Source organism: Oryzias melastigma, linkage group LG8, assembly GCF_002922805.2.
Source record: "Oryzias melastigma strain HK-1 linkage group LG8, ASM292280v2, whole genome shotgun sequence".
NCBI lineage: Eukaryota > Metazoa > Chordata > Actinopteri > Beloniformes > Adrianichthyidae > Oryzias > Oryzias melastigma.
The window spans coordinates 9,905,146-9,931,768 of record NC_050519.1 but is presented as its reverse complement, the minus strand read 5'-3'; the positions used below and the strand labels follow the sequence as shown (position 1 = coordinate 9,931,768).

The window sequence follows — 26,623 nt, the reverse complement described above, 5'->3', positions numbered from 1 at the left end:
ATGTTGATTATTACATTTTTGTGCAGAAAACAAGAGAATTGAGTTTGTCTCTTTGCTCATTTTTATCAATGCTTTCATTTTTTGCCTTAAAAATGTTTCAACTTTATTGACAAAATAAATTTTGTGCAAAAAAAATAATAATTAGAGAGGCAAAAAATAAATACATTATTTAGGTGAAGATTTTTTACACAAAGGCAGAAACACAGAATTAATTAAAATATGTAAGTAAACAAAATGATACAGACCAAAAATTTCTTCATGAAGATAAACAATTTTACATCCTCAAAATTTTTAGAAACAATCTGCAGTTCAGTTCAACGTAACTATTGATTACAAAATAGCGGAATGAATAAACTCGATTCTGGTGCTGAAATGTTTACATGTTTCTTGTCTAATTCAACAAGCTGTATCATTAACTGGCTTTCTATAAAACTCGAGATAATAAAAGAGCACAAAATTAAAGAAAACTCGATTGTTGTCTAATAGAATTGTCTTTTACATTTGAAGCTAATCACACATTTTAAACAAACATGCAACAAATGTAGGATTCACTTGAAATGTTTTCAGCTCCTGATGTGTTATTTTTACATTTTCTCCTCTGCCTGGTTTGTTGATTAAATTTCAAAACGCCCGAGGAAATGCACAACTGGCTGAACTTGCGATCGCCAGGGACTTCCATCTTTGGTGAAGAACTTATCTCCTCTTCATCGGAGTGATTAACCCCCCAGGAGTGTGGGGCTGGATGAGGTGGAGGCGGAGCCACCCACTTGGGGACTTCCTTCAAGAAGCAGTAGCAGCCCCCCCAAATGTAGATTAGACAGTTCAGGCGTACAAACAGTCTCCCAAAAAGATCAAGCACCAAAAAAAAAAGTCTATTTTTGAACAGAATCTTCAACACAATCCTTTATAGGCAAAGAATTGAGGCTCAGTGGACAAATGATCTGACTTGAGTTATTATTCCATCAATTTATACGTCCATGTCCTACTTTATCATCTGTTTTCCCAGAATTATGACTAAACGATACAAAAGGATTTTCAGGAGAACCGTTTTCACACAAACAAGCCATCGGCTTTGTGCAGAATGTCACCTTTTTTGGGGAGCGGCGGCCCTTTTTATCCTGCTGTGAGCGGGGTGGTGCTTTCACCAAGAGTCCCTTAAGTGAGTTTGATGTCCCTGCTTTCAGGGAGTCACGTTTCCCAGAGGAGGGTTCACACCGACACAATAACAAGATAACAGCCGGAGGAGAGGCCCTGATGGTGTTTGTAACATGTTTTTACTCTCTGGCAACTGCCTGTGCAGCCACTTTATCCCCACTGAGACCAAAACTTCACGCCAGATTAGAAGCTAAAGATCCAACGAACAACATGATGCTCAATTTGTACCAAAATAGTTCCCAGATATCACGACACTATTGATTGAAGTTGCATGGTTTTGTGAGTGTATGTTCATCTTCTTCCATCAGATTTTGAGAAGCATGGAGGAGTATGTCCCGCTACTCAACGTCACCTCCACGCCAGCTCACAACACCACGGGTCACGTCAATGCCACGCATAAGCCCTTCAGCGCCTTCGATGGCTGTGAGATGCACGTCGAGGCCATTTTGTTTGACCTTGCCGTACAATCTATCAATGTCATTGTGGGAATTCCCGCCAACTTGCTGGTCATTGCTATTCTAATCCACAACCGCAAAGAACCCTCCACTTCTGACATATTTATAGGCTGCTTGGCATTCATGGATTTATACTTTGGGACCATGACTCCCCTCGGCTTCTGCAACCTCTTTGCGTGGAACAGCAAAGCAGTCTGGGCGTCTCTGAAGTTCTCCTATGGGGTCAAAGACACCAGCGGGCCCTTGTTTCTGTCCTGCATCTGCCTGGATCGCTTTGTGGCCGTTCTCTTCCCAATCCAGTTTGGCCAGCTCAAGCACATCAAGTACAGGCTCGTCCTCACCATCCTGGTTTTCTTCCTCACCTTCGCTTACTCTACAGCAAAAATGATGGGCGGCTTCCCCAACTTTGAGAAGGTGTTTACCTGTGAGATCCTCGCGACATTTACGTGGATGGTGGCGTGCAACACAAGCATCCTGTGGGCCTTGAAGAAGTCCCGCGGAGCTGGAAAAGATGAAATGCACCCCATGAAGAAGAAAGCCTTCAAAATGGTGCTTTCTATCCTTTATATCATTGTGTTTAACTACCTGCCACTTGTTGCTCTGTTTCCTTTTGAAGACCACTATTTGCCCTATGTGTTCCGCTGCTATGTGCAGCCTGTGGGCTTCGCCTTCCTGAATATTAGCAGCACCATCCAGCCGCTTGTTTACTTGCTACGCCTTGAAAAGGTCCCGTTCCTCCCAGATTCTTGCATCAAAAAGTTTCCTTTGTCAAAGAATAGTAAAGTTGCCCCTGCTCAAAATCCACCCGTCTAAACAGTAGAGAACTCTGATGATCTTTGTTGAGATGACATTTAAGGTGTTGAAACAAGAAAAAAGGAAGAAAAAAATTGAACAACCAAAAAAAAAAAAAAATACTGAGACAAGTGGGTCCATTTATTTGTTCAAAATAACCTGATTTTCATTAAATGGCCTTCTTTCATACAGCGAAGGATTTGAAATCATATTTGTTTGAGTTTGGCGCCATCTTGTGGACAAATGTGAAAATACCTTTAAACCTGTGAGTGAAACCAAAACCCTCAAAACGTTTGCCTCAAGTTTTTAGTGATGTTTGGTTTGGTACTGGTTCAGGTTATACATTTATACAGATAATATTAACACTTAAAGCTGTGGATGTAGTTTAAAAAAATATTTATAAAAAAATGGAAAAACACAAATGTTTTACATTCATTCATAAACAAATACTTTTATTACATTTATTTTAAAGATACCAAGAACTAAATAAAAAAAAAGAAATAAAAAAAAACATAAAAAGTTGGGGATGAAATAGAAAGGAAGAGCCACAACTAAATAAGAATCCAGATTTTTTTCATTTCATTTTATTTTATTCTTTAGAAAATGAAACAATTACAAAAAATAGGCAGAAAAACAAAAGAAATGTAAACATGGTACCCAAAAATATAAATGAAACATAAAATAATACAAATTACAATCATTTGCAAGTCAAATTATCTAAATCGAGTCTCTGCAACATTTAATATTAAAAGAGAGCTATTTGATTAAGTTTGTTCTTCACCAAAACCCAACAAAAGCCACTAAATCTCAATGAAAAATACATTTTATTTACCTTTGGTGTCAATTAATTCACTACTTGGTTTTAAACGTTTTCTGACTTACAGCATTGCTGTACTGTTCTATATGTGACAAAAGTAGCTTACAAAAGCAGCACAAAAAAGTTCCTTTCAAAATAAAATGCATATATTAGATTTACTTGAAATCAAAATGTCAAACGTAGAATTTTCTATCCTTATGACTTTAGTGAGCATTCATTTTGTTCTCCTTTATTTAATCTAGACATGACAGCATTGTTGAAGAATCAGTTTTTATTTAAGCATGAATGCATTTACTTACTTTAAGAACTCTACCTCTTAACAGCAACTAGATCATTTTGAGCAGCAGAAGATTAAAATATATGGTTTCAAACGATTCTGTAAATAAACCACTTTAACAGCAGATTAAATCGTTTATCATCATTTTTGCTCAGTTATCTGATGTGCTAAAATTCTAAACATAAATTACGAAATTTGTTCAGCTAAAGCAAATCCCCCAAACCCACAAAAACAATTATTTATTCAAATATTTTGCATTTTTCTTGAAGAGCCTTAACGGAGGGATAAAGGAGTCACATGTGGTTCTGGATTTTCAGGTTGCAGACCCCTGATCTCAATATTTATGACACAAAAACATAAAAATGACTAGATCTATTCAAACATTTGACTAAAACCTAAAGGAAATTTCATGATGCACAAAGACATTTTACAAACCATTTTTCATAGTTTTAGAAATTGTTGTTTCCTCATGTTTATATATTTTTTCCTTCTGTTTTATTGTGCTTTGTTCCTAAATAAATCTTTTTTTTTAATAATCTGACACATTTCTACTCTAATTTTCTTCTCATCTTTAGTTATTGTCTTAACGCTGTCATCAGCAGTTTCTCTGGCATGATTCTTATTGGATGACAACTTTGTGTATAAAAATATGGAAACAACGGCTCCGTGAAAGTCTCTGTAAAGTCATAAATGAGCGTGTCGTCCACTGAGTCAAAAAAGCTCAACTTCCCCTTGTTATAGTCCAGCTGCACTTTCACTTGCGTCGGTATTTTTGAAAGTGTCAGTGAAGTGGGCGGGGAGGTCATCGCCCTGACCTCTCCATCCCGGAAACACAAAGTCCAGAGGCCGTTTTCGGGCCGAGCGGACACCTCCGCGTCTCTCTGCACAGACATGGCAGCCACACCCAGGAACCAGTCGGGATTGCTTCCTGTTTCCACCACCCAGTGGTGGCTTCCTGAGCCCAGCGCGGTCATGCCTACCACTTCAGCGCTCATGTGGAAGCGCTCTGGGTTGTCAGGGCAACGGCTGGGCTCCTTTGAGTAACTGAGGGATGTGAGGTCCCCAGATATCCTGAGGCACGGGTGGGCTGTGTTCGGGTCTAACACCACAGGAGCTAAAATTAAAAAACAAAGTCAAATGGCAAATTTATGTGTAATTTCACAGAAAGTAAATAAATGTACTCACTGTAGTCCACATCTATTTTCTCCCAGACTCTGTATTTGAGGTTGGACAGATGTTTGGCCACATCAATCAGTAATCCAGCCATGTTGTGTGAATCCAAGTAAATGTCTTTACTTCTGCGATGGCAGTGGATGTCTCATCAGTGAAGGTGTCACAATGATCATCATTCTCAAGCAAAAAAGAGACCCTACCTGTCCTGAGTGGCTGCGAAATTCTGCAATAAAAAGCAAAGGTTGATGTCATTTTTTTTAAACAAACACACTAAAAGAAGTTCAGACTGACTGACACAAACCTTCAACAAAATGATGCCATCTTGTGAGATCTGTTCCTGAATAAAAGAGATGTTCTCGGTGATGGAGAGCATCTCTGCCGACAGTTCGTCCATCTTTTCTGTCACCACTGCCATCTTCTCCTCTTCCTCCAGCTTCACCGCCTCTAACCTGGAGGACTCTTCTTGACGGAGAACTTGATGCAGATCCTCAAACTGACGCTTGATTTCTTTTTGGGTTTCAAGAGTCTGACTCTGAGGGGGGAGATCAATGAAATGTGAGTTTGATTGTGTTGCAATGAATCATTAAAGAAGATGTTACCTTAATGTACTTCAGCGTTTCAGTGGAGCTTCTGTGAACGTGACTGAGAGTTTTCAGTTTTTCCTCCAAGTTTTCAAGAGAAGAAAAGAGTTCATCCTATGAGACAAGCAGATGTTTTATAACAATTCAAACACTTGGGAAGCGGTTTGTTCTTCTTACCTTGCAGTCCACTAGTGCTTCTTCAGTGGGCAAACAGTTGTGGTTCTTATGCTGCTTAGAGGACTGACACACCACACAGATAGGCTGTTTGTCAACCAGACAGAAGAGTTTGAGCTTCTCTCCATGCAGATCACAGTTCATCTTGTTGTCGCCCTGCTCCGAGTTCTGTCTCTTGACCTGCTGGAGAGCCTCGCAGACATTTCTCAGTGCCAGATTGGATGGAGGGTTGGCCTTGGGGCCTCTTCTCCTGCAAACTGGACACCCTTGGAACTTCGAGTCCCGGCAGCGCTTCAGACAGTTCCTGCAGAAGCTGTGGCTGCATGGCAGCAGAACAGGGTCCTTGAAGATGTCGCAGCACACCGGACACGTTAGATCCTCTTCTGGGAAAATCATGGCCGCCAGCTTGTGCGTTTCTGTCAAAGGAAATCTTCTCAGATCTAGCAGACCTAGACTTTAGTATGGAGCGGTTGCAGCATTATCGCAGAAGTCTCCCCGACTATTGTTCTTGACAAGAAGTAGCACATGCACTTGGGTTTCCTGTGCTTTTTGGGTGTAACATCAGTCCTGCTGGAGTGAGAAAAACGCTTCATCCAAAGCAGGAAATACAGCCTTATTGGCCAGTTGGTGGGGAGCTCAGAACTGGTTGGTACATGGCTACAAGGAAGGAATGCAATCTTTCAGGATATGAGTGTGAACGTTTCTGTGCTTGTACCCATGTGAATGCTCAAGGCTACTGCCTGCTCAACCGTTTCTGAGCGCTTCTAATGTGCTAAGTTAAGTGGATCCTTTTAGCTGAGTATAAAATTTCATTGACATGCATTGTTGTCCAATTCTCACACATTATCTTTACTCTAAGGTCTCATTGTACTTTAATGAGAATGTAAGTGATTGGAAACTTTAAGCAAAGAGATATGAGTATGCAAGTGATGCATTGTGGGTTGAACGTGTTGTAGTTTTTATTTGATTGTAAAAATAAATCTGGTGAAATAAAAAGTCTAAGTACAATGTACAAAAAAGAATCAATGATTATATTCAGAGGATGTGAAGTAAACCTGATACTTTCCAACACTTCCAGAGCAGGAAGTTAGCAGAAGAGATGTAACCTTGCAGTTCACAAAGACAGCTTTGAGATGTAAATAACACACTGGTTTCACACAGACAGGTTTGAGGGTTCTGTTCTCCCACGCAGGAGGAGTCGGAAATGCAAATATGAGAAAAACTGGAGACTATTCATAGCAGAAAAGTACCTTGTTTCCATGTATTTGTTGTATGCTCTGAAAGGGTTTTGGTGACCTGTCATGGGTCTTTGCCAAACCGTGGATGGGATAGGCTCCAGTAACGTATTGACCCCAAAAGGGATCCAGCAGGTTCTGAAGATGGGTGTATGGATGTTTTCCCACACAGCAGGAGTCTGAAATGCAAATATGAAAATATCTGGAGACTATTTATAGCATAAAGGCATGTTGTTACATGTAGTATTTATTGTATGCCCTGCGATGGACTGGCAACCTGTTCCCAGCCTTTGCTAAATATTGCCTGGGATAGGCTCCAGCAACCCCTTTACCCCAAAAAGGTCAAGTGGATTTGGAAAATGAGTGGAAATATTTATTGTATTTGACATTGGAGTTTATTTGTTTTCTAATTGTTTTTCTTTCATTTTTTAATAAATGCTAATGACACTGGCTATTAAAAATCTGTTTTAAATGTATCATAACTCCCCCATGGATACATTTGGAGTAAAATATATGGGTCATTCCAGAGTTGGAGGACATTCGGGCATCAAAATTCATAAAAAGTAAACATTTCCTGACTTTCTGCTAAATGTTATCAATAATAGATAATAAAATACCAACAGCTTAACGAATCAATTATGCATTTTTTTACATTATATACCCTGTTAGCACATTTTGCAGATATTATGATTGCAGATCTGTACTCATTTTTTTTCTCAGAGGCAAAAGCTAGTTGTTTAGCTAGCCATGCTAAAAATGTTATGCTAGCAGGGTTCCGTGCAATTCTGTGCATGTTGTGGGACATAATCATTAATGATAAGCATTGTTTGAAATATTTTATTTATTAAAACAAATGTTTGCACAGTTACAAGATACACCAATGAAACATGTGATCCAAAAATGTTGAATTTTTCAATTTAATTGTACATTTTATATTTTAAATTAATTGTGGACATTAAGGGAGTGACAAGAGGAAATAGAATTTTAGTGGAACTACAGTCTTGTGTTTTTAATTTTTCTGAAAAGAATTTTCCAAATTTTTTCATCATTGGTTTGTATAGATTTGGTTTAAAAATGCAAGATTTTGGTATGTAGTACCTAACATTTTTGACGATTTGGAGGTTAAATGTCCTCCAATTCTGGACTGAACCTGGTCATATTTGCACCTGTCCCGGCTACGATGTGTTCACGGTCTGTGGGTGATTTAGAGATTTCGGGTCATTCGGTCCGTGAGAAAATTATCTCCTTTGATGAATGATGCAGCAGCTCGCATCCTATCAGCCATTTCCACGATTTTGGTTCCTCCCGCTCTCCCCCTTTTCTCCCCTCCGCTCTCCTCCGGTCTTTGGTTGCCATGGCGATGACGTCACGTTGCACCACCATTTCAGGCCAGTAGAAGGTCTTTAAAGCGGTTCAGCGAATCCTCCACGTCCAGACTCCAGGAGCCATCTTCAGAGATTCTGCTGCTCAGATTTCCCATCTTCTTCTCGACAACCTTCCCATCCGTTCGTCGAAAATGCGCGAAATTGTGCATCTTCAGGCCGGCCAGTGCGGAAACCAGATCGGAGCTAAGGTAATTTTACAAATAGCGTTATTTTTTACGGCGCTATAGAGTGGTAACATTTCGCTCAGACACGCCTCGGTCGGTGACCATGGGAGCCGCCGCCTAATCTATCCATCAGGAACTTTCTAGAAAGCAGCGCGATGCTTTCAAATGAAACCAGGCAGAATATGTCAAATGATTCAAAGGTTAATGTATGTTTTTATTTTTTTACCTCATTTCGGTTTGCATTTGCCCTCCTGGTGGGTTGTAATGGCGATGCATTCATTTGCTGATTGAAGTTAAAAATAAACATTTAAATTTTAAATTAAAAAATGTGGAAAACTAAACTACTACAGTTCGACTATTTTCTGATTTTTTTCCCGTTTTCTGTGCAAACCTAGAATCACTCAAGCTTCGTTGTCTAGGATCAGCTTCCCCTCCCCCTCATTAATTTTTAGCATTTTTCCCCCTTATCAGTCCTTAAAAGTCAGTTTTTACTGAATATTTGCAATAAAATCAAATTTTAAGAAATTAAGGGATATATCATTTAAGGATTTCTTCAACCCTTTTTCCTAGTGCACATCACTCGACAGATTTATTGTCATTTGTCTGATTCCTCATGAGGAAACTCCTGGTCCAGCTCATTTGACCTCATTTAGAGGCTCCTCATAAACCCGTTGCTCCTTCTAATATATTTTTGCTCCTTAATTTGCCATAAATGACCCTTTGTGTATCCCTTTTCTCAGTTCTGGGAGGTGATCAGCGACGAGCATGGTATTGATCCCACTGGAACGTACCATGGAGACAGTGACCTGCAGCTGGACAGGATCAGCGTCTATTACAATGAGGCCACAGGTACCCAAATCTGCACCACGCCCTCTTTTTTTTAAACAGATTTCTGTGCATTCTCTCCAAATTGATGGTCATTTTGCATGTTTGTAGGGGGCAAGTATGTGCCTCGGGCCATCCTAGTGGATCTGGAGCCCGGCACAATGGACTCGGTCAGGTCTGGTCCGTTTGGACAGATTTTCAGGCCTGATAACTTCGTCTTTGGTGAGCTTTTATGTCTTAAAAAAAAAAAAAAAAAAGGCAAATTTTTGTGCTGACATTTTTTATGTTTTTCTAGGCCAGAGTGGAGCTGGTAACAACTGGGCTAAGGGCCACTACACTGAAGGGGCTGAGCTGGTGGACTCCGTCTTGGATGTGGTGAGGAAAGAGGCCGAGAGCTGCGATTGCCTGCAGGGCTTCCAGCTCACTCACTCTCTGGGCGGGGGCACCGGCTCTGGGATGGGCACCCTGCTCATCAGTAAGATCCGCGAAGAGTACCCGGACCGCATAATGAACACCTTTAGCGTGGTGCCTTCCCCCAAAGTGTCCGACACCGTGGTGGAGCCCTACAACGCCACGCTCTCCGTCCACCAGCTGGTAGAGAACACAGACGAAACCTACTGTATTGATAACGAAGCTCTTTACGATATCTGCTTCCGCACACTTAAACTCACCACCCCCACCTACGGAGACCTCAACCACCTAGTGTCCGCCACCATGAGCGGGGTGACCACCTGCCTGCGCTTCCCCGGCCAGCTCAACGCCGATTTGCGTAAACTAGCTGTGAACATGGTGCCCTTCCCCCGTCTCCACTTCTTCATGCCAGGGTTCGCACCCCTCACCAGCAGGGGGAGCCAGCAGTACCGCTCCTTGTCCGTTCCAGAGCTCACCCAGCAGATGTTTGACGCAAAGAACATGATGGCAGCGTGCGACCCCCGCCATGGCCGATACCTCACCGTGGCCGCGGTCTTCAGGGGGCGCATGTCCATGAAGGAGGTGGACGAGCAGATGCTGAACGTCCAGAACAAGAACAGCAGCTACTTCGTGGAGTGGATCCCCAACAATGTGAAGACCGCCGTTTGTGACATCCCGCCACGCGGCCTGAAAATGGCAGCCACCTTCATCGGCAACAGCACCGCCATCCAGGAGCTGTTCAAGCGGATCTCCGAGCAGTTCACCGCCATGTTCCGCCGTAAGGCCTTCCTCCATTGGTACACGGGCGAGGGGATGGACGAGATGGAATTCACCGAAGCAGAGAGCAACATGAATGACCTCGTGTCTGAGTACCAGCAGTACCAGGACGCCACCGCCGAGGAGGGCGAGTTTGAGGAAGAGGGCGAGGAAGAAGTTGCATAAAGCCTGAAAGGCAGCTACCACACCCACATTTCACCCCCCCAATCCATCCATCCTAAGTTGAACGTTGCACTGATCACCCACCTAGTTCACTGTTGTTTAGTTCTAGTGATCTAGTGTTAGACATTGAAACTTGCTTACTAACTGTTATTGGTAAAGTTTTGTTTAAATTGTGTATGTTGTAAATGCACTGGATTGTTGGCATTTCTCCTGTCATTGCCTTTTCATCCATGGAAGCAAATGACTTTGACTGTGAAGTTCTGAAAGATTAAAATCATGTTGAAAAGCCTCCTTTATGCCTCTGACTTCCTGCTTCACTTAGTCATCTAACACCTCAGTGGACCAAGGAGATGCAGTTTGTACTTTATCCATCATAAAGAACTGATCTTAAGAACAGGATTAAAGAACAATAAGAAGCTATTTTTACTTAAAATATTAAAATTATTTACTTTGCACATTAATCCACAATTTTCTTAAAATATTTTAAGCCTGAAATAGCAGAATAAACGACTGCAAATATTGCTTATAACTGCTAAATCTCTCAGGCTGTATCCATACCTTCATCTGAAACCAAATCAATTTAACTCAGGTTAGCAAAAAGAAGCAAAACTGATAATGACAGCAATCAGGAGTTCGTGATAATCCTTTTTGGCATGCTTTTATTTTGAAGGGTACATTTTAAAGCCAAATTTGTTCAGTTTTCTACCTAATTTCAACAGTTTCTGGTTAAAGATGGCATTCCCATTTTAGCTTTTTTTTATCAAGTTTTAGAAAGTTTACTTTTCTTTAATCCTTTTAATTACTTTTTCATCAACAGTGATAATATACACTTGAAAAGGCATAAATAAACATGCTGAACCACTGTAAAACATGCAAATGTAGCAAATATTTTAATGTAAAGTTCCAGCAATGTGACTTAAAAAATACCTAAAGGTGTAAACATTTGATTGCTTATTATTGCTTTGTGCAATTTCCATGTGAATTTTCATTTTCATTACAGCAGTTCACTCCAAATCACCACAACTTGTATTGATTGTGTTTTTTGTGCATTAGTAAAAAAAATAATAATAGTAATAGTGCTTATTTTGTCTTTTCTGAAATATAAAGGACTAAAATCAAAGAAAAAAACTCAGAAATAGATTTCTTCCGTAAAAATCTAAATTCATGTCGTCTATAGGCTATGTGGTGAATTGCATTATAAGGCAAATGACAGAATAAAAATCTACTCTACTCTTTCTAGTGGTTATAAAATACTGCAGCTCCTGTTTCCGCGTTGCACAAATGACATTCAGGCCTGCCTGACAAAAGATCCATCCAGTACCAGGCAGGAACAATATAGTGGTTGTTGAAATGGAGTGGCAGGAAAACACATCATAATTTGCTCCTTGTTTGTCCTTGGACATGCGCATTGTTGGGTTTTGACGCCTCATTGCATGGAGCGCTGGATGAAGTAGAATCATGAGATGGATCAACACATGATCAGAAGTCACCGATCCATACAAACAAACCTAACCACGATGGCCGCTTGCTCCACTTTTCTATTATTCAAAAGTGATTTAGCACTTAAATAAGTCTTTCCTCCTTTGGTAGCTTGAGGGCATCTGGTGGGGCCACACTGCAAGCACCGGACTGCTCCTCAGCACTGGGTCTGTACGTCCCTTCAGTCTGTCTTTTCTTCTTCACCACACAGAACAACCAACCGAGAACACCAAGAACTATGGCCAGGACGCCCAGAGTGACTGTCGGGGCCACAATAGCTGCAATATTGGGTCCCTAAAAAAGAAACCGTTTTTATTAAATCACATAAAAACCAACAACCCATATTTCTGGATGACAAACTGGTGAACTTACCGTAGTGTTATTGGATCTGCTTTCCTCTAAACTTGATTTATCTGTGGTTACATTTCCTTAAAAAAAAACAAAGAAACATCAAAGTTTTTTCAGAAGATCATTAAACTGTTGGTGTGTTATTTAAAGTTTCACTCCAATCATCTTTTGATCTATTTTGAAGATGTTCCCAGCTGCCTTTTAATTACGATTATGCCTTTTTGAGCTAAAATAAAAATAAATAAATAAATCCTGTGTTGTTTAGTTTCTGTGGACCTGTGTAAGCCTGCTCCCACATCCCGTCATCCATCTGTCTACACCTTCCTGCTAGCTTACAGCCCCGATCAGTGCAACAAAAATGGCGAGCAACATTGGAGCTATCCAGGCGTACAGCTTGGAGCCAAATGGTGTTTTTTTTTCAAGTTAAACAAAGACTTTCATGGATCTAGTCATCTACAAATGGAGGAATTAGAATGGAGCGGAACAAGGAGCTACGTCACTGATACAGGCTTTTTCCAATTGCATTTTTTGGTCTGATTCCCAATAATTGTAATAATTAATTTTCTTTATATATATCTTCCATCATGGGAAAAAGCACAGAAGGATATATTAAAAACACCCAAATCACAACTTTCATCGGGTCTTCAAATAGATCTCCACAGATCTCCTCTAAAAGACGAGTAGAGGAGTGAATTTTCATTGAATCAAAATTCCAAAATCATATTTGCTTTTTGTTGTGCATTTACCTGGTTTAATGTTTTTAACTGAGTACTCAATTCTTGGTTGCATAGATATAAATTAAAAAAACACACACACACAGTATGGCATCATTTTAACTCATAAAGTATGTCTACTATCTTTAAGCAACAACAAAAAACACATTTTTGAAAATATTTTTGAGTTTTACTTATAACTTAGCTCTACCTGGAATATTTTGCAATAAGTATTAATTTATTTTGATTCTCAAAACATAAATATTTACTTGTGATTATTGTTTAAAATAGACTCCAGGACAGGATTTGCATTGATCGGCTTCGTGCTTAGAGGTAAGAGCCCCAACCACTGCACTACCATGTAGCGTAATTAGCATCGTAGGTGTTAAGAGACCCTTCTCCAGTGTTAAACGGTAAAAGATCTTTGTTGTTCAAGGTTTAAAGACACACACACACACACACACACAAAAATAATATTTTTTAACCAAAAACAAGACCTTTTTTTGACCAAAAAGCGTGGGAGGGGGTTTCCAAGCAACTGTATGTAAACTAACAGACGAACCTCTGCTTTGAGACGTTTTTTTCCTTTTCTTCCTTCCTATTTTTTCCTTAGAGCTGTCCCTCAGGGCTTGTTTTTCTTAAAAGTTTTAAAGAAGAATTTACAGCAGCAACACCGAGCATCCCTCCTTTCCCCCACCTCAGACAGCGGCAGGTAAGGAGGGGCGCTGCTGCCCGGCCACCGGACAAAGTTATTGATTATGTCAAATTTTTTTAGGCTTTTTAAAAATGCTTTGACTACTTTTTTCATTTATATATATGTTGTGTGTCAAAAAAAAACATTCATTTATAATCATTGTGATTTGGTGCCCCCTCCAGCAGATGGTGCCCTGGGCAGCTGCCTAGGTCCGCAATGCCTAGGGCCGACCCTGCATCAGGTTCAAAATTATACGACTGGATAGCTCCGATATTGGTCGCCATTTTTGTTGCACTGATAATGTTAGGTTGGGAGCATGAGTGGCTGTGTTAACAGATGGATGACAGGATGTGGGAGCGGGCTTACTTACAACAGTCCCGCCCACAACTCAGAAGCATCCAAGGGGCTTGTTTGAGTCAGGTTTCCTTTATGCATGAATCAATCAACTGTTAGTCAACTGGAAAGCAGCAACTCTGATCGTCTGATCGTCCATTAAAGACCCATCAAAGCGTATTTCCCTTTCATGCATTCCTTATGGTCTGTTGTTGCCCACACAGGTCAAATTGAGGGAAACTAAATGTACCGTACAGCACAGAACACTTTTACCTCCGAGCAGAGTTATTTATAATAACTATGGGGTACTCCTCCAGTCAAGCACCAGCTCCAGCTATTTGATCCTTGAGCAGCCATGTGATCGCTCGACTACACCAAGTTGCTTTGCTGTAACTTTTTAATCAGCAGAGCAAATGACAAAAAAAAAAAAAAACCCCAGGAATGCTGAGTCAGAAAAAGCACTTTGCTTCTAACAATAGCAAAGGGAAAAAAATACTCACTTTGTGTTTGGTATTTAAATAATGACCCTAAATAGAGACTTTTGTTTTGAAAACTGACACTCAACCCCCACTTCCTCTGAGTCAATCATTCACTAAAGATTACGCTTTACAAGGACAAAGGTACAACTTGATAACACATGGGGAGGGGGTAAACATAGCCACTATAGAGGCAGAGGCTTTAATATCTTTAAAATACACGGCAGGTCAATGCAGGTTTGCTGTTTATCCAGTGAATCTCTCAGAGTCACAGAAAGATTTGGTAATGTGTGCTCGGGTGTGGTCAGGACAGGAGGGAGGCTCATTTGAATGGGAGTGTTATAGGAAGGGCCGTGAACTCACCCCACGCACGGCTGATGCCAAGTCCAAGCAGCAAAACGCTCCCAAAGACCAGTCCAGGTGGGGCCACCACATCCCGGGGGGCTTCCATGTCTGCTGGATGGGTGGTGGGGGGACCATCAGCTTGGATCCATGTCCCTGACTCCACGAAGCACCTGCTGGGACAACCAGTGTGCGCAAAAATACGCGTTTACCATACTGACAATGAACCAGCCGCAGGTTGAATCACCGTCAAATTTGCTGCGACCGCACAAATAATAATCTATTCACGGAAACGTTCATCATCCCTAAAAATAAAGCTCTGAATCAGTCGCTTTGTGACTGTGGCCTTCAGAAAAGTGTTAAGAAAGAGTAAACAAACCTAACTATGGATTCAGCTGGTTCCGGATGGATCCATCGAGCAGGTGGATTCCACTAAGCTTCCTCCTCACCTTCAACTAAAATGAAAAAGAATAACATAAAAAGGGTAAATGGTTCCTTTCACGAAGCTTTTTGAGGTGAAGTAGTTTTTAGACGATTTTTTTCCTCAGATCACGTGATTCAGTTTCGTATTACCTTACCTGCGCACAGTTATCTACCTGCAGACAAACCCCCCTTTGTACAAAGTCGAGGAAAAGAGTCGTTCACTGAAGCAGAGCGGCTTCCTCTCCTGTTACTATTCAAAAATAGAAAACCATCCTCCAAATATCCCCAAAAAAGTCTTTGTAACTTTTATGTTCTCGGGTGGAAACTACGTTCGGTTCAGACCTGCGGTCGCCTCCCGCGCGCCAGCTTCCTCTCTCCCTTCCTTCCACCTGCTCCAACCTGCCAGCTTTGCCTCGCGCTCCCTGCCTCGCGCGCGCTTACCTAGCAACCTGTCCGCCTGATGGTGGTGGCTCTATTAGAACAGCGCCCCCACCAGGTTTCAGGTCTCCCATTGAGTGCAGGCATATCAACATTCCTGAGATATTTGGAGGATGAATTTTGAGGCCAGCTGGTCCACCGGACCCTAATCCTCACCTAATCTCCCCGTTTCAGACTGAGGGAGGCAAAGAAAATGTCAGAGCTAATCTGTCCTGGTCGTGTGGGACAGAGTGCGATCAGACTTTTGGAAGAACCAGGATGCTTGAATAGAAAACTCCTGTTTTACTGAATCCCACCAGTGATGAATGAACCACCTACTGTTAGCTTGTAAGAACCTTTACGAAAATAATTGAATTTTTTCAAAGTAAACTGATTCATAATGTTAAAAAAATATTAAAATATAATTTAAAACATGTATGAATGCCTAAACCTTAATTGGTTAATCGATATATTTCCCTATAATCCAACCAGATTGATTTAGGGATAAGTTGTTAATCAAAAATATACTTTCAAAATAAAATAAGCAATATTATTAATATTGGTCTATATTGACTTTATTATTGTCTTATTTTAGTAAAAAGAAAGTGCCATCACAGGGAAAAATACATGTGATGGCAGCAAAAAAGGATCAAGCCATCATTACAGTACAATTTGTGTAAACTTATGGAATTCTGCAAAGACGTGTGACCATGTGGTGAAATGTACTAATGAAATGTTTGTTAATTTGTATTATATATGCGAATAAACAACAGGGAATTAACTTTATGACTAAAATATGAATGGATTTGCTATAAAGTCTTGTTTACCTCTTTTATTTGTACACAAATCTAATTTTCACTTGATTATCTTGCAAGAAATACAATCTGGAAAACTTCACCTGCACTCTTCAGTAGCCAGCAATGAGTCACACTGGTTGAATTTTTTGCAAAAGATGGATCGATAGGTCAATGAATCGGATCATTCAAAATAAACAAATATTGACTTTGAATCTAATCATCAAACACAAATTATATTAAAAAACAAATTGTTAAAATGTGATGTTACGTCAGTGTCAGTGCAAATACACTAGAAACTGATTTGGCCTCCAAATGTGGGCACAGTTTATTTGAAATAAATGAAAAAATGCTTGATTCAGAGCTCAAAATAACATCATTTGGTTGTGTTGGTGATGGTCAGCCATGATAAATTGAATGAAAAAAGCAGCAGATGCCTGAAAAAAAAAATACAACTTAATTATATCGAGTAAATGCGTTATTTCTAACTAAATAATAATTAAAAAATATACTTTCAAATAACACAAATACTCGAGGAATCTAGAATCTAGAACCAAAGCTGTTCGTGTTTTTGCCGCTAGAGGTCAGCAGAGAGAACTTGCCAATTGGGCAAATTCGGCGCTTCGCTTTACTTACAGCTTGCCGTAGTCGCAGTGAAAGCTGGGTAGGACAGTCAAGCGGCGGGAGAGCGGCAAAAATATCCGTAATTTGTATTTAACATTTCCCGTTTTACTTCAGAGTGACAACGTGACCAGCGTAAAACTAAGCGTATGAAAAAAGTCAATGTGAGTCAAAACTTTAGTTGTGAATTTGTTAACATCCGGCGTTCTTTCTTGGGGCTCCTCGGGGACAGTAGGTTTGGTGTCTTGATTTGATTCCACCGTTTTAGCGCCCTAGCAACAATGGCGAAGGTACAGGTGTTGAATGTGGCTGTTCTAGATAACCCGAGTCCCTTTGGAAACCCATTTCAGTTTGAAATAACGTTTGAATGCATGGAAGACCTCCCCGAGGGTAAGTGCTTTTTTTTTTTTGTTTATGTGTCTTGCCTATCTGAGGCTAAAGTGAAACTCTCATTTTCATTAACTAGCTTAACGGCTAACAAAGTGTCATCAATACTTTATAACTTTAAAGTTTTTCACTTCTGAAAGCGGTGCTGTTAGGGTAAATATGTTGTTTATTTCTGGCGCTGCCCAAAGATAACGTATCGCATAAATACACAACATGTTATCACAAAAGTGCACGCAGCTCACAACTTTAATTCAACACAGGCCTCGTGACCTCCTAGTATACAGCAGAGCATGCTCACTGTGGCGTCGTTGAGTTTTAATAGAAAACATTATTTGTCAATGAACTCTAAAAAAACAAACAAACAAAAAAAACTATCTGAAAGTGGAGTTTTTATTATAAACAAAGTAAAGAACTTCAATTAACACAACATTGACAATTTCAAGGCAAACTTTAACATAATAATGTGCACACAAACTTTTTTTTAACAGACTTTTCAATTGAACTTTCATAAAACTTGTCTTTTTACCAGATGATTTAGTTCTACTTTAAAGTTTCAAGCGCACATAGATCTGTGCACTTGATTACCTGGATCAGGTGTGTTCAGTCAGTCAGAATGAAGTGGCACCTGAGTCAGCTAACCAGCAGAAAGCAGTTCCGAAATAAATTTAAAGCAGGCAAGGCCAACCATACTGTAAACAAAGTTAATAAACACCGTCAAAGCTTCTTTTCCCCCCTATAATTTTTAAAATACAAAGTACTTGTTTTAACACAAAAACTGATGCTAATTCACATTAGCCACACATAATGCACACAGCTAAGATGCATTGCCCGCACCTATTTTAAGTGCATCCAAGGCTGCACAAATTTAAAGTTAAACTTTAGCTGTCCCATGTCTTGGTGTGTGAAATTTGTTCTCCATTGATGATCCATGTTCTGGGAGAGCAGTGAGCTGCAGATGCAGGCATGCTCAGGAACCATTTAGTGTATTAAACTCTAACCTTAACCTTCCACTGGATCCATGCTGCCAAGCTCAGCACTGGTTGCACATATTTAGAAAATTAGAATAGAATAGAAAATACTTTATTAATCCCTTTGGAGGTCCTCAGGGAAATTCAAGTACCAGCGTCCGTACAGCAGTAAAATACAAAATAAGTAAAATACAATAACAAAATAAAGTAATAAAATAGAATAGCAAAATAGACTGAATATGAATATAGCTAAATATGCAATAAAAAATAATATAAATAATGCAGAAAATCAACATTGCACAATACCCTTACATGCAAGTAATCCCTTTTTTATGTATTTGTTTTTAGACCTGGAATGGAAAATTATATATGTTGGATCAGCGGAGAGTGAAGAGTACGATCAAATCCTGGATTCAGTCCTGGTTGGTCCAGTCCCTGCTGGAAGACATATGTTTGTGTTTCAGGTGGGTTCATTTCAAATCCAATTTTTTTCTTTTTTGATGTGCTCTTTTGGTTGTAAAAGCAAAATCAATCATCAAAACACTCATTTAAAAAAAAACATTTTTTTAATATCTTGTTTATGCCTTTTGCTTATGTTTCCTTTTTTAGATTAATTTATAAAAGTGAAATACTACACCTGTTAAATTTTAGGATACAAGAGAAATGAAAAACAAAAAAATCATTTTATTTTTGCAGGCTGATGCTCCGAACACGGCCCTGATTCCTGAAAGTGATGCTGTTGGAGTAACAGTAGTGCTAATTACCTGCACCTACCGTGGCCAAGAGTTTATCCGCATTGGTTACTATGTGAACAATGAGTACACAGGTCCAGAGCTGCGTGAAAATCCACCCATCAAGCCAGACTACACACAGGTAATTCTAATAGTTCATTTTTGACATTTCTTTTATGGTGTGCTGTATCTTTATACTTGAATTCTGCTGTATCTTTTTTTATAACCATTGTTACTATACCAACTTAACTTAAGCTATTACTCAGTTTAGACCAGATAGTTGCTCTTGTTAACAAAACTTATCTGAATTATTCTTTAATTTTTTTTTTTACTTGCATCAGTTTTTCACAAAAAGTTATAATTTGTGGTACTTAGCTTTTTTTTCCACATTCCATGTTCAATGCACTACCTGAACAAGTTTGACTGAAATAAAACACAATTCCATAACCTGTTACAAGCTACTGAAGCCTCCAAAAGATTCTTTAATTTTCTCTAAATTTGGATTTTGCTGCCATTAAACCTGGGATTTTAAAGCATTTCACTCTTCTGATGATTTGATTCCCATTCTCACTTTATTTCAATTGTCAAGTTTGATGTTTCAAGCTGTCAAATCTATCATGGAGGTGGTACTTTCAATAGTAAGTCTCTGTGAGCTTTGCTTTAGTGACATACAGTTTAGATTGTAGGTGTCACATTTTTTAGAGGTCTGATGCCCAAATAAACTTTTCACACTGTTGGTTACATATACATTAATGAGCAATAACAGATCTTTTATATTTGACTATTTTTACATTTGTCTTTTTTCCCACAGTTACTTTAGAAAACCACAGAAATACTTATTTATGTCTCCTTTTTTGGTTTTTGTTTTCTCATTTTAGCTCCAGAGAAATATTCTAGCATCGAATCCACGTGTAACCAGATTCCACATAAACTGGGAAGGCTGTACAGAGAAAATGGAAGATTCTGAAAATGTTGATCCTACGTCAAACTCCATGCTCCCTCCATCCTGTCTGCCAGGCAAAGCCCCACCTTTGGGGCACCTACCGGATAACTCCATGGATTGCTTATAAATTTGCCTCAGAAGGCGGCAAACTCGAGCACAAGACCTTATGGCGGAATGCCCATGGACATTTTAGCGTAGATGAAAGGATGTATTCCCTGCCTTACCTCTTCCTATACTTATAAAAAAAAAAATTAGCTCACCTGGGCTTTAGCGAACATCGTTTTCCAAGGACATGGTGAACATGATTGTGTATTAAAAAGTAGTTCTTGCCATGAGTTTGAAAGCAATATTAAAGAGTGGAACTGAAACTGCATGAAATCTTTCAACTGAGCTTAAACGAAACAATATGTTATTCATAGATTTTCTGTTTTTGTTGAAAAGGATGTACATTTAAGAGGAATTTGACTCTGAGATTACAATACATTGAACAAAAATATGATAATTTGTCACTATATTTGTGTTCAAATTGCACTTATTGTGTTCATGTAAAATTATAGAGTTCTGGGTGGACTTTTTTTTTTAAGCTATTATCTTTCCCAAACAACTTCCCACGCCTTTCCCCTGTTTGCAGTTTTATTTTTTAAATAAAAGTAACCTCATTTTGTATCTATTAAAAAACATTTTTCTGGATGTCTATTTTTTTACTATGTACAGCAGCTGGTAAGAAATGCTTTTTTTTTTTTTTTTTTCATTTTGTAGCTCTATTCACAAGAGTACCACCTGTGCAACAGAAATATTTGCGATCTCTTCATATTTTCACACCTTTCTAAAAATAGCTTGTGTTAACGTCACGTCCAATCACAGTTTGGTAGGTGAAGGGTTTATTTACTTGCTAAAATAAATTATTTGTAAAAAGAAAAAAATGACAGATTGGAAGCTTTTCGATTAAAATCTTGGCGACATTTAAGCATACCTTGCCAATATAAACAAAAAAGACTCGTTTTGGGCGTATTGTCTAGTAATAAATCAGAGAGGCGGTGCTGAAGCGTTTTAACGGACCAATCCCATCAATAGGATATATTGATGTGCTGACGTTTGGCCAATCAGGTAGGAGAACTCGACATCTGTCACGTATGTAGTTGTCAACGTAGCCACTCATGTTTGAGCAAAGGCGGGACTAAGGGGATGGATGACTGGAGTTTCCCTTGCGGTCTGAAGATTAATGGAAGGGGTCTGTTGATCAGAATACTCGTCTATTAGCTGGTTGTCCAAGGAAACCGGTGCATTTGACGGCTGGCTTTGGAACGAATGGAGCTCTATTGTTTTTGGTGACCGGCGGTGGAAAAAAAAACTTACGCTGATATCCATCTGGCTGTCCTTTTCTCAGCTTGACAAGGCCTACCCACACAGAAATAGCACCTGGTTAGCTAAGGCCAAAAATCGAAAGAAAAGAAGCTAAAAGCTAATGTTAGCTTGCTATTTCGAAATACAGGAGCATCTTTTTTCGACTTGGATTTTTAAAGAAAGGAGCATTTTTAGAGAAGGACAGTCAAGTGACATCGGAGTTTGTCTGCTCTTGTTTGGAACTCGGGAGCTACACTTATTTAAGGAATACCGCTAGCTTCCAGTGGCTAGCTAACGTGCCAACCTTGCTAACCCGAAGCGCCTGTGTTCGCTGCAGACTTGGACTTCACTCGCTTCGCCAGAGTTCTTTTGTATTTATACTGGGGGGCTAGTGTGGTAAATACATTAGTACTCGTTTAAGAATAATGACAGCTGTTAGCTAGTAGCTGCTCGTTTGGCTATATTGTGTCAAACGGCTGCATTAGCAGTGTAGCATAACTGAACGACTTAAGAAGTAAACTCATTCCAAGTCCAGGGACACCACCGACAGCCTGCCACCATGGGCAACACGCCCACCGCAAAGAAGGGCAATGAGATGGAAAGTGGTGAGTACCCTGCACCCCTACATGCATTAACTAGTTTTGTATTACAGTACGGCCTGGAATCTTTTAGATGCTGTTTTCATGTTCCAAAGGTGCATGCAAGTTTAAGTTCAACTTCCCAAGAGTAAATAAACTGCTCTAATGTCTTATAAAATGGCTAGAAACTACAAATTGCACGTGAACAGCTCAAAAACTTGGGCTGAATTGTCAAACCATGTCAGCCAGAGCGTTGCAGATGCTATTCTTTTCCTGTTCTGTGGGAAAGCTCGTGATTGAAAGCCTTAGGTTGTATTCAGAGATACCAGTGGCGATGACGATAGCCAGTCTTATACAACAGTCATAGGTTTTCTTGTGGTTTCTTTCTTGCAGATGTTCTCTATGCTAACAAGGTTATGAAAGGTTGCAGTTTTATTGGAAGCTTGTGTGGAATTGTTTTCTGGTCTCCATTTTTTAAACATAACTTTATTACTTCAGGACAAAACGTTCTTTTTGTACACTGTTATTTAAGGTTTAGATTAAATGTATATTTGGGATTTTTTTCTCCCCCTCTTATATTTGTTTTAAGTAATGTTTCAAATCTCAGTGGAATTCAGCATTGAGCTTCACATAAAAAGGAGATGAACTGGTTATTATCTGTGAAAGAGGCATCATATGACACACCAGGGTGATCTTCTCCAGGCTAAAACTTCGAGTAGAAGTCTCTTGAGCAACATGTGACGAGGAACTTTTGGCACAAGGGCACATGCATGCACAACGCTGTGAAGAAGTCTGTGCTCCCACTTGATTTCTTTCATTATTTTTGTCCAACATAATTTATGCTGATTGATAATCAATTTTATTTTAGGAAAAAAAATAACACAGGGAAATAAAAAGTATGAAGTGACTAATGTGCAGAGCGAGAGAAAAAGAAAGCTTTCCAAACACGCCTGGCATTTTTCAAAAAGGTAATTACCCTTTGGTCAGGGCATGTTTGAGAGAAACAACAACGTTTAAGCCCGGGGCAAATCCAACTGAATCTTCCACATAGCTGCAAAGGTGTTTTTCTCTCTCTTCTTGGTAGAATTAGTTCACAGAGCTACATAGAAAAGCAGCTCCTAACCATATTTTACCCCCACTATGCTGAACTTTTGCTCAGATGTTTTGCTTTTTAGGAAATATTGTTGATGGAAGATGCATACCTCCCAGAAAATTCACATTTTACTCTAAACCTGCAAAGTTGGGAGATAGTTTTCTATCTTTTTTACTCCTGAAACCCATCCTATGGTTGTCATTTTAATACTATTATGTTGAATTTTTTTATCTAAGGCAGGTGAAGTGTGTGATTGGTTTTAAGTTTTATGAATGAATCTTCATTGTACTCCTTAAATAATGTTTGATGGCCGGCCATTCCTGGAAACACTCAGAACTACACCAAGTTTTCTCCACTTGGAAATAATACCTTTCATCAAGATTCCCAGTTTATTCATACTGCTGCAAGTCGATGACTTTCTTGTGTCTTCTTGAATTTCTTTGGGTTGTGCTATGATGTTTTGGTTTCTGCGTTACTTTAGTGCGCTTTCTCGCCACACCACTTCTTTTATTGATTTTGTATTTCAGCAGGTCTGACAGGTAGTTTGTGGTAGAACTTGAACTTATTTCTCCAGTACTGTTCTTTTTTTCTGCTGCTCAAAGTCTCAGTCCAAACCTCTTTTTTATTATTTGTCTCTTTCTTTAGAAAACACTGAAGGACAGTGGCCTGTCTTTATTTGTGCCCCATTTTTTTGTAGTGTGCAGAGTTTGAGCAGGTATCTGTGAAATGAACATCAGCTTCTTGTTACTGGTGAAGAGTAGGTGTGAAGAATGACCTCCAGTCTCTGTAAGATGAACTCATTGGTGGCTTAAAAAACAGCACGATTTAAAAAAAAAAAAAAAAGTTTTTTGTAATGCTTAAAAATGGTAATTATGGAAAAATGCATTAAAATACTCCTGTGCTATTTGATGCCACTTATACACATTTATATTGTGACATTTACAAAATAATAGCCATGAATCTAAGCAAACATGCAAGAAACAATATGTATATATATATATATATATACATAAACCAAACTAGTTTCTCCCAAGCAAATTGTGTACTTTTATTTATTAAGTAAAATAAGTAGTATTTTAATTTAGCAATTTTTGTGTGATAGAGTGAAGGAATAAAGGAAAAGTGTGAAGACATGTGTAAAGAACAAATACAAGATGGTTAAAAAGTTTGTATTTGATAATTATTGATAGGATTATGGACAGTTATGGTACCCAGGGCTTTGTTTCCTTACATAGGGCACATTAAGAGAAGCTGCCTTTTCTGCTAGTTAGTAGAACTGATATAATTTGTTGGAACAGTGTTCAGTCAGAGACGGAGTGTTGTGCTGGTGTGGCCCACAGGAAAAAGCAGGCTGGACAGAACGCCTGAGCTGCAGCAGGAAGTGAAAGAGCAAGGAAGGTCCAGCCCAGGCTCTGCACAGTCGGCCATCTCCTTTACTACTCCAACGAACAGCCAGTCAGTTGGGAGTTAAAGCCCAACAACACCATACTTTTTTAGTGTTTTAAATTAGTAAAAAACCTGGACGTAGGGGAGTCCTGAAGTGTTCTTGGAGTTTTTGCTGGCTTCTTCCAGCCTTGTAGGATGTCTGTTATTCATAAACTGGCTGGAAAGTTGTTTCACCGGACGGGACCCTGCCTTGGGGACTTAAGCAGTGGAGAGGGAAGACATTATCAACCACAGGAGGAGCTAGTGGCTTTCAGCTTAAGTGAGTTTTCTCTAGAGTTGGAGACATTGTTATAGGTGGAGCTGGAGTGTATGTTGTGTATCCCTTAGACTGACTAAGCCAAAGTTATTATTCTGTTTTTGTTGGCATGGGTACTAATGTCCTGTTAATGGCCAGGTATGCAAACGTATACAAGTAGAGCAACTTCAGGAGCTATTTTATTCTGTTGCACCTTGTGCTAATTTTAGAAAGAAAGGAATTTCTCACTTACTGTTAAAGACTGATCGTGCTTTAGAATAAATTGCATATGCACAACAGGATTTGTCAGGATGAAATACTTTACATAAAAAAACTAAATAAAATAAAGCTTGTTTAGACTTATTGGCTATGTTAATCAGATTAATAAACTTCTAAACTTAGCAATGTTTCAAATCTTGCATCACTAATCCTTCAGATAATCAATAAGCAAACTTAACGAGTGTTTCACATTTCATTTTTTTAATAATGTATCCATCACTTGTTTTTGGCTCCTCCCATTATACCCATTCTTTTCTGTTAAACGTTTTTTTTTCTTAATTTCCACAGAGTTAAATTATGTCAAATTTTCAGTCTGAATACACCCAAGCAGACGCTAGTCTGGGACCAGGAACCGCTCTGGGACCCATCTTTTGAGGTGGTTCTGGTTTGTTTCCAATCGGACTGAGCTTCAGTTCGCTGAGACTCCTCAGTCTGAATGGGCTATGTGCTGGGAACAGAACAAGTAACCGAAACGCCCTCTTGTAGCCGGCCATTTACCGCATGTAAACACAGTAGTGGTACAACAATGAGACACAGGAACTCATTGAATTGTGGTCGGGTGAATGCAGGTTATTTATAGTAACCTTTAACGTGGTACATATTGCTTCTCACACTGTTTTCCCAACAATCTATATGTCATAAACACTTATCAAGGTACCTTCTTAGTCATCGTCTTCTCAGTAACTACCTTGCAGCAGGCCTCTGCTGTACCAAAGTAGTAATAAAGTGTTACATCTGATGTTGACACAGACATTAAAAATTAGTCAGCAAAGTATAAATTTGAATTGGTGAACTATTCCAACAAGTTTCGCTAAAGGACCCTGTTATTCCTGTCATTGCTTTGCCCTGCCCTCGTAATTCCTGGCCAATGACTGAAGAGATCTTCAGTTACGTGGTTTTGTTTCCAGGTACAGCAAAGTCGATTTGACGGAGGTCTGAACACAGACCAAATGCAAGGTTCAGGACTTGATTGGAACCAAATTAAGCGGACTATCAGGACCGACGGACATTACCAGTCTGAACACACCCCACAAACTGGACCAAAAAGTGAAATGGCATTCATTAAAAGTGTAACATTTTTCTATAAATGTCTGAGGGTTTCTTGTTCTGTCTGCACTCACCTGGTTTATTTAGTAGCTTGGTTACTGCCTGTAGTTAAACAAACTTTTGTTACAAATTTACTGTGATTATAGTTTAACTGAGTTGTTGATATTCATTTAGCTATTTCTCAGAAGTCTAAAAAACTTGGAAAAGAAGCAAAATTAAAGATTTCAGAGAAGAGGGGGAAAGTCCAAAAATTCTCCTTTTTGTATTTTTTGTCAATGGGAGGGAACATGGACACAAACTGTTAACACAATGTTTAATGGACCTGTAGATTAAAAGTCTAGATTCAAGTACAACAGTCTAACCATTTTGAAGCTATAGTATCCTTTATAATAATACAAAAAAAAGTTTAAGATGACCTAAGGTATGTCATTTTTAAACATATGTGTTTCCATAAATTCTATTTTCTAAAGATTTGGGATTCCATTAGTCCCTATTTTTGTCTGATTGCTGAAAGCAATCAGAGTATGAGATCCTACAACTTTATTATAG

General features: G+C 39.2%; 6 protein-coding genes across 6 annotated transcripts in view; 4 read left to right on the top strand and 2 right to left on the bottom strand.

Moving 5' to 3' along the window:
- The first annotated feature begins 990 nt into the window (after positions 1–990).
- Positions 991–2,442, top strand: LOC118599068 (G-protein coupled receptor 183-like). Its single transcript, XM_036213309.1, has one exon. It carries the CDS (start codon positions 1,443–1,445, stop codon positions 2,421–2,423), a length of 981 nt encoding a protein of 326 aa, XP_036069202.1. The 5' UTR covers positions 991–1,442; the 3' UTR covers positions 2,424–2,442.
- Positions 2,443–3,028: 586 nt separating this feature from the next.
- LOC112146513 (zinc-binding protein A33) lies at positions 3,029–6,021 on the bottom strand. The gene is made up of 6 exons (XM_024272374.2): positions 5,428–6,021; positions 5,269–5,364; positions 4,971–5,201; positions 4,870–4,892; positions 4,682–4,794; positions 3,029–4,610 (listed from the first exon to the last, which is right to left on the bottom strand). The coding sequence occupies exons 1-6, from the start codon at positions 5,818–5,820 to the stop codon at positions 4,072–4,074; spliced, it is 1,395 nt and encodes a 464-aa protein (XP_024128142.1). The 5' UTR covers positions 5,821–6,021; the 3' UTR covers positions 3,029–4,071.
- Positions 6,022–8,037: 2,016 nt separating this feature from the next.
- On the top strand, positions 8,038–10,674 carry tubb4bl (tubulin, beta 4B class IVb-like). The gene is made up of 4 exons (XM_024272376.2): positions 8,038–8,232; positions 8,949–9,057; positions 9,145–9,255; positions 9,329–10,674. Exons 1-4 carry the CDS (start codon positions 8,176–8,178, stop codon positions 10,384–10,386), a joined length of 1,335 nt encoding a protein of 444 aa, XP_024128144.1. The 5' UTR covers positions 8,038–8,175; the 3' UTR covers positions 10,387–10,674.
- A 351-nt stretch (positions 10,675–11,025) lies between these two features.
- On the bottom strand, positions 11,026–15,223 carry crb3a (crumbs homolog 3a). Its single transcript, XM_036213228.1, has 4 exons — positions 15,148–15,223; positions 14,790–14,944; positions 12,235–12,290; positions 11,026–12,156 (listed from the first exon to the last, which is right to left on the bottom strand). The coding sequence occupies exons 2-4, from the start codon at positions 14,875–14,877 to the stop codon at positions 11,947–11,949; spliced, it is 354 nt and encodes a 117-aa protein (XP_036069121.1). The 5' UTR covers positions 14,878–14,944; positions 15,148–15,223; the 3' UTR covers positions 11,026–11,946.
- Positions 15,224–17,033: 1,810 nt separating this feature from the next.
- asf1ba (anti-silencing function 1Ba histone chaperone) lies at positions 17,034–20,672 on the top strand. The gene is made up of 4 exons (XM_024272379.2): positions 17,034–17,413; positions 18,727–18,842; positions 19,075–19,251; positions 19,988–20,672. The coding sequence occupies exons 1-4, from the start codon at positions 17,305–17,307 to the stop codon at positions 20,177–20,179; spliced, it is 594 nt and encodes a 197-aa protein (XP_024128147.1). The 5' UTR covers positions 17,034–17,304; the 3' UTR covers positions 20,180–20,672.
- Positions 20,673–21,181: 509 nt separating this feature from the next.
- prkacaa (protein kinase, cAMP-dependent, catalytic, alpha, genome duplicate a) overlaps positions 21,182–26,623 on the top strand; it is a 17,330-nt gene continuing 11,888 nt past the window's right edge. The window contains exon 1 of the mRNA XM_024272378.2: positions 21,182–22,001. Coding sequence (XP_024128146.1) covers positions 21,956–22,001 — 46 coding nt within the window. The 5' untranslated portion in view covers positions 21,182–21,955. The remainder of the gene's footprint in view (positions 22,002–26,623) is intronic.

Excerpts from the sequence above, each read along its gene's own strand:
- tubb4bl (XM_024272376.2), top strand. The coding sequence starts at position 8,176 with ATGCGCGAAATTGTGCATCTTCAGGCCGGCCAGTGCGGAAACCAGATC. Across the intron at positions 8,233-8,948 it reads GAAACCAGATCGGAGCTAAG|TTCTGGGAGGTGATCAGCGA; the intron begins GTAATTTTACAA and ends CCCTTTTCTCAG. Across the intron at positions 9,058-9,144 it reads CTATTACAATGAGGCCACAG|GGGGCAAGTATGTGCCTCGG; the intron begins GTACCCAAATCT and ends GCATGTTTGTAG.
- LOC118599068 (XM_036213309.1), top strand. The coding sequence starts at position 1,443 with ATGTTCATCTTCTTCCATCAGATTTTGAGAAGCATGGAGGAGTATGTC.
- crb3a (XM_036213228.1), bottom strand. The coding sequence starts at position 14,877 with ATGGAAGCCCCCCGGGATGTGGTGGCCCCACCTGGACTGGTCTTTGGG. Across the intron at positions 12,291-14,789 it reads TGGCATCAGCCGTGCGTGGG|GAAATGTAACCACAGATAAA; the intron begins GTGAGTTCACGG and ends TTTTTTTTTAAG. Across the intron at positions 12,157-12,234 it reads GCAGATCCAATAACACTACG|GGACCCAATATTGCAGCTAT; the intron begins GTAAGTTCACCA and ends TTTCTTTTTTAG.
- asf1ba (XM_024272379.2), top strand. The coding sequence starts at position 17,305 with ATGGCGAAGGTACAGGTGTTGAATGTGGCTGTTCTAGATAACCCGAGT. Across the intron at positions 18,843-19,074 it reads GACATATGTTTGTGTTTCAG|GCTGATGCTCCGAACACGGC; the intron begins GTGGGTTCATTT and ends TTATTTTTGCAG. Across the intron at positions 19,252-19,987 it reads TCAAGCCAGACTACACACAG|CTCCAGAGAAATATTCTAGC; the intron begins GTAATTCTAATA and ends TTCTCATTTTAG.
- LOC112146513 (XM_024272374.2), bottom strand. The coding sequence starts at position 5,820 with ATGATTTTCCCAGAAGAGGATCTAACGTGTCCGGTGTGCTGCGACATC. Across the intron at positions 5,202-5,268 it reads AAACGCTGAAGTACATTAAG|AGTCAGACTCTTGAAACCCA; the intron begins GTAACATCTTCT and ends CTCCCCCCTCAG. Across the intron at positions 4,611-4,681 it reads GAAAATAGATGTGGACTACA|CTCCTGTGGTGTTAGACCCG; the intron begins GTGAGTACATTT and ends TTTTAATTTTAG.